This window comes from Carassius auratus, unplaced genomic scaffold (genome assembly GCF_003368295.1).
Source record: "Carassius auratus strain Wakin unplaced genomic scaffold, ASM336829v1 scaf_tig00029285, whole genome shotgun sequence".
In the NCBI taxonomy this organism is placed as follows: domain Eukaryota; kingdom Metazoa; phylum Chordata; class Actinopteri; order Cypriniformes; family Cyprinidae; genus Carassius; species Carassius auratus.
In genome coordinates, this window is record NW_020525757.1 from 288,204 (window position 1) to 301,491 (window position 13,288).

The 13,288-nt window shown below is 43.5% G+C and overlaps 1 protein-coding gene across 1 annotated transcript; it reads right to left on the minus strand.

Annotated features, from left to right (window-relative positions):
* Window positions 1–5,205: 5,205 nt before the first annotated feature.
* LOC113079815 (fap1 adhesin-like) lies at window positions 5,206–7,556 on the minus strand. Its single transcript, XM_026252039.1, has 4 exons — window positions 7,440–7,556; window positions 7,139–7,249; window positions 6,469–7,031; window positions 5,206–5,217 (listed from the first exon to the last, which is right to left on the minus strand). The coding sequence occupies exons 1-4, from the start codon at window positions 7,510–7,512 to the stop codon at window positions 5,206–5,208; spliced, it is 759 nt and encodes a 252-aa protein (XP_026107824.1). The 5' UTR covers window positions 7,513–7,556.
* Between the last annotated feature and the right edge of the window lie 5,732 nt (window positions 7,557–13,288).

The window sequence follows — 13,288 nt, forward strand, 5'->3', positions numbered from 1 at the left end:
ATATGGGGTGAATGGTGAATGGGCCAATGAATCTGGGACTAAGCCTGTGGCAGGGTAGACGCAGGCGGATGTCCCGGGTAGACAGCCAGACCTTCTGAACGGGTTGGTACTGGGGGGCCTCGGACCAGCGAAGGTCGGCTGCCGTCCTGCGTCTGCGGAGTACCCATTCTAACTGATGATGAGCCGCGGCCCAGACCCTCTCACTCTCCCTGAACCAGTAGTCGACTGCGGGAACATCCAAGGGTTCTCCTGATCAGGGGAATAGAGGTGGCTGGTAGCCGAGTACGCACTGGAAGGGTGTGAGTCCGGTGGTGGGTTGACGGAGGGAGTTCTGTGCGTACTCAGCCCACCCCAGGAATTGGTTCCAGGAGTTCTGGTGGCGTTTACAGTCGGGACCAGTACATTCCCACGGCCGGTGTGGAGGCAGCTTGGAGGCCCCCTTAGGGCAGAAGACATCACTGAAGGGGGCGTAGCACTGGGAAATGGAGATGGATTGGTTCTCGACAGGGCTTTCAATGGAGGTAGAGTAAACAGGTAGCGACAGCTGGATGAATCGCTCGAGGCCGATGGTATCCTCGTATGCAGAGAGATGCAACCACACTCTGGGTTCCAGTCCTTGGCGGTAGGTAGTTAGCAAGGCTTGTTCGTTCCATTCACTGGAGGCCGCCAGAGTTCTGAGCTGTAAGGCATATTCATTGACAGACATTTTCCCTTGTTTTAAATTGTACATCTTCTCACCTATCGAGGAATCCCAGGCAGGTCCGCCGAAAACATCGCGGAAATGTTCGATGAAGCTAGAATATGACTGAATCACTGGGTTATTTTGAGTCCAGAGAGAATCTGCCTTGCCATGTAATTGAGAAATTATGAATGCTACCTTAGAGCGGTCCATTGGATATGAGAGCGGTTGCATCTCCAGGACCAGTGAACACTGAAGCAGGAAACCGCTGCATTCCTCCACTGAACCAGAGTAGGGCGCCGGCCTGGCCATGGGAAAGGCGTGCACAGCAGGTGAAGGAGGGATGACGGGAACCGCGGAAAGTGCTCGCTGGTGGGGGGGATGCGGGTGCTGACATGAGTGTCCAACGGAGTGCATCAACCAGGTCTTGGAAGGGATCCGTGATGCTCATGCTTGTGTCTCTCGGTGCTGGTCCGGTCATCTGTTATGGATCACTCAAGAGACAGAGGAGTAACAGATGAAGGTGTTTATTTTTAAGACACAAGCAGAGGAGCAGGCAGTGAGGAGTGGATGGGTGTTGCATTTCTGAACGTTGTGATGGAAAAATCAGCCGATGACGCAACAAGGAAGTAAACTAGTTTTACAAAGTGCAAGAATTCAGATTCATGCGCTTTGACTAGAAGAATAAAGTGTAGTAAACAGTCAAACTATTTGTGCTATAATAGACCAGTGTGTTTATAATATCAACAATACATTGATATGGTAAGAAATACCAGTTTGCAGTATCAATCAGCATTTACTGACAGCTTAGAAACTTATTACAGTTGTGCTGAACTGAATAGATATTAAAGTATCCTAATGTACAGTCTAGGAACTATTGCTGACACATGCATTGAGGAGGTTTTACGTAGTTGTCGTTAAATTGAAGTAAAGCACAATTTAAAGTGTATTTACTGTACTTTTATTTGGTGAAGTGGAACAACATCATGTATACTTATTATGCTTTAACCCCATGTAGAGACTTATTATATGATTAATAGATTAAAGTGTATTTGTATTATAAGTTCTTTAAAAATTAATCATGGGTGTGTTCCATAGAAATGATAATTGTATTTCAAGTATATTTCCTTTATAAATAGTACACTGCAAATATATAAATAAAGAATACTATCAATAAAAATATATATTTGAAGTAAAAGTTCCATGTAATTTTTAAAGTGTACTTAGTTTAATCTTAAATTAAAGCTAAATAAAATTATTTTCTTTCCCCATTGGCAGATATTTTTCCTCTGTTAAAAAAAGCAGAAGGTGCAACGCATAGCGACAACATCATTCTGCTCCTACCAAACTGCTTCATGTGTGCTCTCTATGGAGCTTCTTGTATTGGTGGACTGTGCTTCAGCGGTGGTCATCCCTGCGTCAAGTGGGTTGCACACTTCAGGCTGCACTACCCCCTGTCCTGCTGCAAATGGCCATTTCCCCTATGTGTCTCAGCACCTAAAAGAGCATTTCCCTGAAATTGGCATTAATCACGCTGAGGTGGCATTCACGGATGAGTCAAGTTCCCATTGCAGGAACATGATCATCTCGGAGTTGAGGCCAAGTCTCTGTTTTCTCCAGGGGGACGGAGCACCATTGTCTCTGCCACAATCTGCCAGGCGAGGGCTACTTCCAGCAGGAGCATGGGTGGTTTGGCCCCCGTCAAACCTGGCGGTGATCAGAAGAGCAAGAGGCCCCAGGAAAAGTGAACCAGAGAGTGAGGAAGCTGCTGTTTGGAGGATGATGAAGGCACCTCTCCCTCCCCTGAAGGAGGAGGGCCGGGTGGAGAATTTTAAAATTTTGATGAGAGAGCAGTTTTCTCTGTCTCTGGGTACTGAGAGGGCAAATAGAGTCACAGACAGACTAACACTGGACCCCAATCATCCTCCTCCATTGCCAGTTGCCAGCAGTGGGCATTTCGAGAGCATTAACAAAGGCCCTACTCATGCAGCCTGTGGAACTATGTAAGCATTGCACTGCATACTCAGACCCCTCTTTGGTCCACTCACAATAGGTTCAAGTTGGGTCCCTGTGTTCCACCTTGTTCCACCATTCAAGGTATGGTGGTGGTTCCTCTGGTCCTGCTTGCACGGTATCTGGGGCCCGTTTCACTGGCCTCCGCTTACCATCAGCCTCGGCTATGCAAATTAATTTTCCTGGCATCTCCCCAAGTGCACAAAAGTGAAGGCGGCCAATGCTCTTGTCTTGCATGCACAGATAACAGTATTACTGGAAAAGGATGCTATAGAGCTGGTCCTTCCAGCCATTACGAATAAAGGGTGTCCTACTTCATTGTACTCAAGAAAGGTGGTAGGTTATGAACAATCTTGGACCTATGTGACTTGAACTGGGCCCTTCAAGATTGGTTTCCAGCGATCGACCTGTGGGATGCTTACTTTCATTTGTCGACCCTACCGGACTACAGACCATATCTGCGGTTCGTGTTCGAGGGACTTGCATATCTGTCGAAGGTCCTGTGTCTTAATGAAAGTCGTGGAGTGGGCTCTTGTACCCATCAGAGAGCATGGTGTTTGCATCCTCAACTATCTCTATGACTGTCTTATACTAGCACAGTCTAGGAATCAATTGTGCGAGCACAGGGACCTTGTGATCTGGCACCTCAGCCAGTTGGGTCTTCGGGCCAACTGGGAAAAGAAACTCTCCCTAATGCAGAGGATCTCTTTTCTCAGCATGGTGTTGTATTTGGCTGAACAGGCAGAATGGGAGAATGGTGACTCCATACCCAGACGGTCCAGCTGCTTTGGAGACAATTCGGAGCCGCTCACCTGTTTACCTCTCCAGACACCTCTCACTGCCAGCTGTTATGGAATACTCAGCATGGACACAATGACACAAAGCTGGCCACAGGGCTTGCGCAAGTATGCATTTCCCTCAGTAAGCCTTATCGCACAGACACTGTGCAAGGTCAGAAAGGATGAGGAGCAGGTCCTGCCTGTGGCGACATATTGGCCCACTCAGACCTGGTTACTGGAACTAATGCTCCTCACGACAGCCCCTCCCTGGCAGATTCCTCTAAGGAAAGATCGGTAACACTTTAGAATAAGGTTCGGTTAGTTAATGTTAGTTAATGTATTAATTAACATGAACAAACAATGAATAATACATTTATTACTGTATTTATTCATCTTCGTTAATGTTAGTTAATGAAAATACAGTTATTCATTGTTAGTTCATGGTAATTCACAGTGCATTAACTAATGTTAACAAGCAGAACTTTTGATTTAAATAATGCATTAGTAAATGTTGAAATTAACATGAACTAAGACTTATAAATGCTGTAGAAGGATTGTTCTTGCTTAGTTCATGTTAACGAAAGTAGTTAACTAGCATTAACTAATGGAACCTTATTCTAAAGTGTTACCGAAAGATCTACTGACTCAGATATGGGACGCCCTATGGAACCCACATCCAGACCTCTGGAAATTTCATGTCTGGTCCCTGGACGAGACGCAGAAATTCTAGGTGATCTACCCCAAGAGGTTATGGACACCATCACTTCGGTGAGAGCACCATCAACGAGACATGCTTACGCCTTGAAGTGGAACCTGTTCATCAAGAGGTGTTCATCGACCCTGATCAAGTTTGTGCTTTCTTTTTTGCACTAAGGGTTGGAACGAAGGTTGTCTCCCTCCACCCTTAAAATCTATGCTGCTGTGATTGCTGCTAACCATGATGCTGAGGAAGATCATTCGGGTGGGGAAGGATGACCTTGTCATTAGGTTTCTTAGGGGGGTGAGAAGGTTAAATCCTCCTCGGCCCTCCTCCATACCCTTTTGGGACCTGTCTCTGGTGCTTAAAACACTATAGCACGGCCCATTTGAGCCTTTGCAGTAAGTTGAGCTAAAGTCTTTTTCAATTAAACCTCTGCTTCTGCTTGCACTGACCTCCATCAAGCGGGTAGGGGACCAGCATGCATTTTTGGTCGATGACGCATGCCTAGAGTCTGGGCCGGCTGACTCCCAGGTAATCCTAAGGCCCTGGCCCGGCTACGTGCCCAAGGTTCCCACTATTCTGTTCAGGGATCAAGTGGTGAGCCTGCAAGCGCTGTCCAGGAGGAGGCTAACCCAGCCCTAGCTTTCCTCTGTCCGGTCTGAGCCTTGAGATGCTACATAGATTGGACAGAAAGCTTTTGGACCTCAGACCAGCTCTTTGTCTGTTATGGAGGCCGGCAGATGGGAAAGGCCTTCAGTAAGCAGAGGATGGCCCACTGGATTGTGAAAGCCATCACCCTGGCTTATCAGTCACAGGGTGTTTTCTGCCCACTCAGGTTACAAGCTCACTCTACTAGAAGTGTTGCATCCTCTTGGGCGTATTTTGTTCTGGGGTTAGTTTGCGTGCTTTATTATAATTGCTTCATTTAAGTTGCAGACAAACAGTCCACCACATTTCAGCTGCATCGTCTGTCACTCCAGTTACACATCAGTCTCTGTCCATGAAAGGTTTATATCTCACCTGTCAGTATTACTCTACCAGTTCATCTGCATTATGAGAGATAAATAAAGAAGGAAAGAGTAAGACTTTTTACTAGTATGACCTAAAAGTCTGTGATTTTAAAATACTCACATTTGGTCTTTTGGTCACAGAGTATCTAAATTATAAGAAATGTTTAACACAAGCAGACATGGTCAAGTGTCAGTAGGTAGTTTATTCTTATACTGGGGCTAGTTTTCACAACTTTAACTCAAGTGAAGTAACTTTTGAAAGCATATTTAGAACAATTTCATTTTAGAACAATGTCATTTACCAAGGAACACCATATACAATTCATCGGACACTGTTTATCAAATCAAATTATTAATTAAATTGGTAATCAATGCCTCCGGAAGAAATTTGTACATTTTAAAGTTAAATTCTTTAAAATCTAATGCACATTGAAGTTCAAAATTATATATTGTCTCAGACTACATTACTTTCACACTTGGGGTTTTAGGAATCCAAACAAATTAGAATATAATAATGATTGTATTTTATTTATTATTATTATTCCTATGACAGTAATAGCCTTATATTGCAAAACAACTGCACCGTAAAACACATACAAATTAATATTTCACAGGTATATTATTTTGCTCTACAATACAATAGGGAAATTACAATATATTTTTCCTTATTTCTACACTTGAAAGATCTATTTTGAACTTGGATTGCAGTGCCCATTTAAACCACTAGCTGTCAATATTACATACTACATGTTTGGTCTATATATGAGAAGTCTGTCTGTTGTGTGGGTATCACTGGCTAAGAAGACAAACATGGTAATCATGTAAGTCATCTCAGGACAATTGTCACACTGAATATTTATTAATGCCTTCATCGTAAATATTAGCAATTGTGAGTTCCAGAGTGTGTGGTTTTGTGTCTAGAATCATGGGACAATTGGCCAAAGATTAAGCAAACAATGTCTAACCATTTGTGAAAATAAAAACACTAGGCATAAAACCACACACACACTAACACACAAATCTAGCAAAAGCAAACAATGCATTCAAAACTGTATTATGCTTTTCCTAAATGATTTTAATGCACACGTCATTTGAAAAGTTGCATCTACCAGTCAAGAACAGACAATATTGATCTATTAGTAATAGTATTAGTAGTCTACTACTACTGCTCAAAACTAGCTAATTTATTCTTATTTTATTATTGATTGTTTACTTAATTAAGTTAACAATTAATAATAACATGAAGCCCTGGGTGATACTCTTAGCACTGTTACTACTCTGGGGGACTTTCTGAGTGACGCTCTGAGTGACGCCCTGAGTGAAGTTTTGAGTGATGTTTTGAGTGACATTCTGGGGGACGCTCTGAGTGACAGTCTGAGTGACATTTTGAGTGATGCTCTGTGTGACGCTCTGAGGGAGCTTTGAAGTGACGCTCTGGGTGGCGTTTTGAGTGACGCTCTGGGAGACATTTTGAGTGACGCTCTGGGTAGCGTTTTGAGTGATGCTCTGGGAGACATTTTGAGTGACGCTCTGGGGAGCTTTTTGAGTGACGCTCTGGGAAACATTTTGAGTGACGCTCTGTGGGACATTTTGAGTGACGCTCTGGATGATGTTCTGGGTGAAGTTCTGGATGACGTTCTGGATGATGTTTTGGATGATGTTCTGTATACCGTTCTGGATGATGTTCTGGATATAGTTCTGGGAGATGTTCTGGGTGACATCATAAACGTCATTACACAAGTTCCCCTCACAACATGAGATGCCATAAACACTACTAAAAGATATGTTGGCATAATCACAAATAGATTTAGAGACACAGCCTTTTAGAAGCTGTGATTCATTGGAATTCACTGATGAAAAGAAAGAAAACAGATGTTAGTCTAAGATAGCAATTGGTATCAGACATTTAAAATGAATAATGGAGAAACTAAATAACAACTTGAATCTTGACTCTCACCTGTCATTGAAATGCAGTGGTCTTCACTCCCTGAACAATTCACTGTGTTTGAGCAGTTCTGACCAACACAATAATAACATTTCTTTCCATTGGGAGTGTTAGTGCTGGGATCTACAGGAGGGAAACAAAACTGTTCTTTTATTTTCATTCAAAATATGACATCTAACAACACTCCTTAAGCTGCTTCATCAACTGGTAGAAAATCAAGCTGCACTCTCCTTTTTATTCCTTAATAAATATCATATGGAATTAAAATTAGTTTTGACCTTACAGATTCTATGGTCAGCATAAAGTACAATACCTGGAGCATCTGGTACATTACAAAGGTCAGTGTCACAGCAGGAATAAGACACCTGTACAGAGCCATAGTTCATCGACCCACTTGTACAGTAACCAGCACAATATCTACCATTCACTTTAGTTGTACCTAAAATACATGAATAATACAGAACAAAGTAGAAAGCAAAACATATATAACAATTTCTAACCAAAAAATTAAATAGCAGAAATCTATGTAGAATATTCTGTAATTGAAATTGTAAATTCTGACAGAAAAACAATTAGAGGTTCTGTGAGAATTTACACGTTGACTGTTTCAACGGCATTAAATAATACCAGCATCTGTATCAGTCAAATATAACAGTAAATCAATAAATCATATTAGACTTACCAAATTGCGATACTGTTGTTACATTCATGCACTTGGAATATCCACTAGGACATGTTATATTCCCAAGATCCGCACAAGAACTCGTCTCATTCCTGCACTGATAGCAGCTGAGAGAGTGTCCTTCAGTAATAAAACAGAGAGAGACATCAGTGATCTGTATTTGAACCCAATAACAGTAAAAACATGATCTGTCTTTGTACCTGCAGTGAAAAGAATGAACAGAAGAAAAGCTGAGATTTGAATATCCATCTTTGATCAGGAGGTGAATGAAATGTTTCAGTTTGAGTGCTCATTTTATATCTTATCAGAAGGGGAGGGGCCTTATGAGAAAATGAAAGTTTAACAGAAGAAAGCAGATAATGAATAATTTGAAATAACCCAAACAGCAATAATGACAAGACAAATTAATTTATTATATTACTATTAGTCTACACTGCAATGTGAAGAAAGGAAGTCAAAGAAAGGGTCTGATTCTTGGACATAGAGCATACATTTTCCCACCCCAGTCCTGTGACCATACATGTCAGAGTTTTAAGTTTGGTTTAGAGCACATTCAGAGTATTTCAGAGATACCAAATATCTGGAGGTTCGATCATGACAAGTCTCTCTCCCTGGCCTTTAAATATGACAGACATTGAGTGCTTGACAAAATTCATAAGTGTGATAGAAATATGATAATATTTTGTAATTATCATTTAAATCAGACTATTTTCCTAAATATTTTTCCTCGTCTCAGTACAACTTTAGTAGGTTTCAAAGCAGAATATGACTTTCTGTTCTGAATTTCATATACAGCTCCACTGTATGTAGAGGACACCAGGACATACTTCATGCGTATCAGGCAGTGTAGGTAAACATAATGAGTAATAGGAAAAGAAAAGCTCTCATTATTCTACTTATTTTGTTAGTACGTTTCCCAAAGAACACATTAATATGACAATAAATACATAAGAAAAATTGGCTATTTTTACAAATATATTGTGTAAGGTAAAATAATTTCTTTTTAAATCATAGTTGAGAATCTTTGTACAAATCTTTGTGCAAAGTTTGGTTCAGATGGAAATTTCCTTCATATAAATATTCTCCAATATTCTCTTCTTTTTAAAACTTTATTCTTATATCCAGTTTACAGAGGACAAGTTGTAGGAACAAAAATAGCCTTTAACTGTAATGGTAGGAAGGGCGAGGAAGCAGTGATGTGTGGGTTGATCCAAAAGGAGCGGGTGCCTGTGATCACCCGAGGTTATGAGTCATCCAAATATATTTTTTATGATATTCGGGTCACGGTCGGTTGGGTCGTTTGAAATAAAGATGCCAATTAAACCTTTGTCATTTATATAGTACTAAACACAATTTTGAAACACATAGGCCTATACTTTATTGGCTGAATAACTGGTGCGAATAGAGTGACCACCTGTCCCGCTTTACGTTGTACAGCAATTTGACCTTTTGTCCCGCCTCATTCAAACAGAGCATCTGTCTCACTTTTTCATTCGACCCTAAGTAATAAATACACGGATACGTCCATAGGCGTAACTTATGTCCAATAGTTCAGAGGAGAGCAATAAAAGTCTTAGTCGATAGTCTGAGTCGTACGTCAATCAAACTGTTGACTGGTGCACGAACGCCTCCTCAACATTTTCAACAATCCCAAAACGGAGAGTGCATGCGCTGTTCGGTCAGGTTAAAGGCCATCTTTCAATTTAATTGTTTAACTTTAACTGAAGAAACAGTCGAGCGACAGAGAAGGACAGCAGTGTTGTGAGTGTTTAGTGTCATTTTCTCATTAGACTACTGTGTGATCGTGATTGTTAGGAAAGTTTTTGGTTTAAATTGCGTGTGTCTTACCCTGGTAAATACGTGCTGAAAGTAGCGCTTGGTTTTGCGATTGTGGGACTGCCCAGTTTCGATCTGCTAAATAGTGAGGCGTGGCCAGCTGACTTCAATCACAGGTAATCAGGCAAATACAAAAGCGGCAGGTTTCACCGCGGCAGCGGTCGCGGCGGCCCTCGTGTGAATCCTCCTTGTGTGAAGACGGACGAGTGTAAAGACAATCGACTCTACCTGCGCGACTCCACTGAGCAAGGACACCGACAGGGCACTTGAGTATTGCTTTTCTCTTTCTTTACCTTTTGTATAGCTTGTTCTCACATATCTCTTACACTTGTAATCACTATGTGCTTTCAGATCTCTACTATCACTACTAACACTCGGAGAGCACGCTATGTACGTCACAGGAAGGCCTGTCTGACAAACCTACGCCATGTCCCTCTGACCTCTACTACTACTCTCTCTATTCCAGTTGGTTTCTGGAACTGCCAGTCTGCAGTTAACAAAGCAGACTTAATTTCTTCTATTGCTACTCATTCCAGTCTCAACATCATGGCACTGACAGAGACTTGGATCAAACCTGAAGATACTGCCACCCCTGCAGCCCTCTCCACTAATTTCACTTGTTCCCACACTCCTCGTACCATTGGGAGGGGTGGAGGTACGGGTCTCCTTATATCCAAAGAATGGAAATTTGATCTTCAGCCATCACCTACAGGTACTGGTTCACTTGAATCACATGCCATTACTGTAACCCACCCTGTTAAAATACCCTTTTGCCATTTTTAAAGTCTGAAATGAATGAAAGTGTACTTAGTTTAGCGACATCATTCTGCTCCTACCAAACTGCTTCATGTGTGCTCTCTGTGGAGCTTCTTGTATTGGTGGACTGTGCTTCAGCGGTGTTCATTCCTGCGTCAAGTGGGTTGTACACTTCAGGCTGCACTAGCCCCTGTCGTGCTGAAAATGGTAATTTCCCCTGTGTGTCTCAGCACCTAAAAGTGCATTTCCCTGAAATTGGCATTAAACACGCTGAGGTGGCATTCACAGATGAGTCAAGTTCCCATTGCAGGAAGATGATCATCTCGGAGTTGAGGGCCAGTCTCTGTTTTCTCCAAGGGGACAGAGCTCCATTGTCTCTGCCACAATCTGCCAGGCGAGGGCTACTTCCAGCAGGAGCATGGGTGGTTTGGCCCCCGTCAAACCTGGCGGTGATCAGAAGAGCAAGAGGCCCCAGGAAAAGTGACCCAGAGAGTGAGGAAGCTGCTGTTTGGAGGATGATGAAGGCACCTCTCCCTCCCCTGAAGGAGGAGGGCCGGGTGGAGAATCTGGAAAATCTTGATGAGAGAGCAGTTTTCTCTGTCCCTGGGTACTGAGAGGGCACAGAGAATCGCAGACGGACTAACACTGGACCCCACTCATCCTTCTCCATCGCCAGTTGCCAGCAGTGGGCATTTCGAGAGCATTAACAAAGGCCCTACTCATGCAGCCTGTGGAACCAGGTAAGGATTGCACTGCATACTCAGACCCCTCTTTGGTCCGCTCACAACATGTCCAAGTTGGGTCCCTGTGTTCCACCTCGTTCCACCATTCCAGGTATGGTGGTGGTTTCCTGATCCTGCTTGCACGGTGTCTGGGGCCCGTCTCGCTGGCCTCTGCTTACCATCAGCCTCGGCTACGCAAATTAATTTTCCCGGCATACCCGGGACCAATCCTGGATCTAGGTGACTTGAACTGGGCCCTTCGAGATTGGTTTGCAGCGATCGACCTGTGGGATGCTTACTTTCATATGTCGACCCTACCAGACTACAGACCATACCTGCGGTTCATCTTCGAGGGACGTGCATATCTGTAGAAGGTCCTGCCCTTTGGGCTATCCCATTTCCCTGTGTCTTAATGAAAGTCATGGAGTGGGCTCTTGAACCCATCAGAGATCATGGTGTTCGCATCCTCAACTATCTCTATGACTGGCTTATACTAGCACAGTCTAGGAATCAATTGTGTGAGCACAGGGACCTTGTGCTCTGGCACCTCAGCCAGTTGGGTCTTCGGGTCAACTGGGAAAAGAAACTCTCCCTAATGCAGAGGACCTCTTTTCTCAGTATGGAGTTGTATTTGGCTGAACAGACAGAATGGGAGAATGGTGACTCCATACCCAGACAGTCCAGCTGCTTTGGAGACAATTTGGAGTCGCTCACCTGTTTACCTCTCCAGAAACCTCTCACTGCCAGCTGTTATGGAATACTCAGCATGGACACAATGACACAAAGCTGGCCACAAGACTTGCGCAAATATGCATTTCCCTCAGTAAGCCTTAAGAGTAATGAGTAAGAGTAATGCTCCTCACGACAGCCCCTCCCTGGCAGATTCCTCTGAGGAAAGATCTACTGACTCAGAGATGGCACGTCCTATGGAACCCGCATCCAGACCTCTGGAAATTTCATGTCTGGTCCCTGGACGAGACGCAGAATTCTAGGTGATCTACCCCAATAGGTTGTTGACACCATCACTATGGTGATAGCACCATCAACGAGACATGCTTACGCCTTGAAGTGGAACCTGTTCATCAAGCGGTGTTCATCGACCCTGATCAAGTTCGTGCTTTCTTTTTTGCAGTAAGGGTTGGAGCGAAGGTTGTCTCCCTCCACCCTTAAAATCTATGCTGCTGTGATTGCTGCTAACCATGATGCTGAGGAAGATAATTCGGGTGGGGAAGGATGACCTTGTCATTAGGTTTCTTAGGGGGGCGAGAAGGTTAAATCCTCCTCGGCCCTCCTCCATACCCTTTTGGGACCTGTCTCTGGTGCTTAAAACACTACAGCAGGGCCCACTTGAGCCTTTGCAGTAAGTTGAGCTAAAATCTTTTTCAATGAAACCTCTGCTTCTGCTTTCACTGGCCTCCATCAAGCGGGTAGGGGACCTGCATGCATTTTTTGGTCGACGATTCATGCCTAGAGTTTGGGCCGGCTGACTCCCAGGTAATCCTGAGGTAATCCTGAACCCAAGGTTCCCACTATTCTGTTCAGGGATCAAGTGGTGAGCCTGCAAGCGCTGTCCAGGAGGAGGCAGACCCAGCCCTAGCTTTGCTCTGTCCGGTCTGAGCCTTGAGATGCTACGTAGACTGGACACAAAGCTTTAGGACCTCAGACCAGCTCTTTGTCTGTTATGGAGGCCGGCAGAAGGGGAAGGCCATCAGTAAGCAGAGGATGGCCCACTGGATTGTGAAAGCCATCACCCTGGCTTATCAGTCACAGGGGTGTTTTCTGCCCGCTCAGGTTACAAGCTCACTCTACTAGAAGTGTTGCATCCTCTTTGGCGTAGTTTGTTCTGGGGTTAGTTTGCGTGCTTTATTATAATTGCTTCAAGTTGCAGACAAACAGTCCACCACATTTCAGCTGCAACGTCTGTCACTCCAGTTCCACATCAGTCTCTGTCCATGAAAGGTTTATATCTCACCTATCAGTATAACTCTACCAGTTCATCTGCATTATGAGAGATAAATAAAGAAGGAAAGAGTAAGACTTTTTACTAGTATGACCTAAAAGTCTGTGATGTTAAAATACTCACAGTTTGGTCTTTTGGTCACAGAGTATCTAAATTATAAAAAATGTTTAACACAAGCAGACATGGTCAAGTGTCAGTAGGTAGTT

Bases quoted from the DNA above. Each gene is read 5' to 3' on its own strand.
- LOC113079815 (XM_026252039.1), bottom strand. From the start codon at position 7,512: ATGAACTATGGCTCTGTACAGGTGTCTTATTCCTGCTGTGACACTGAC. The intron at 7,250-7,439 runs GTATTGTACTTT...TCCCTCCTGTAG, and splicing joins TAATGTACCAGATGCTCCAG to ATCCCAGCACTAACACTCCC. The intron at 7,032-7,138 runs GTGAGAGTCAAG...TCTTTTCATCAG, and splicing joins CCACTGCATTTCAATGACAG to TGAATTCCAATGAATCACAG.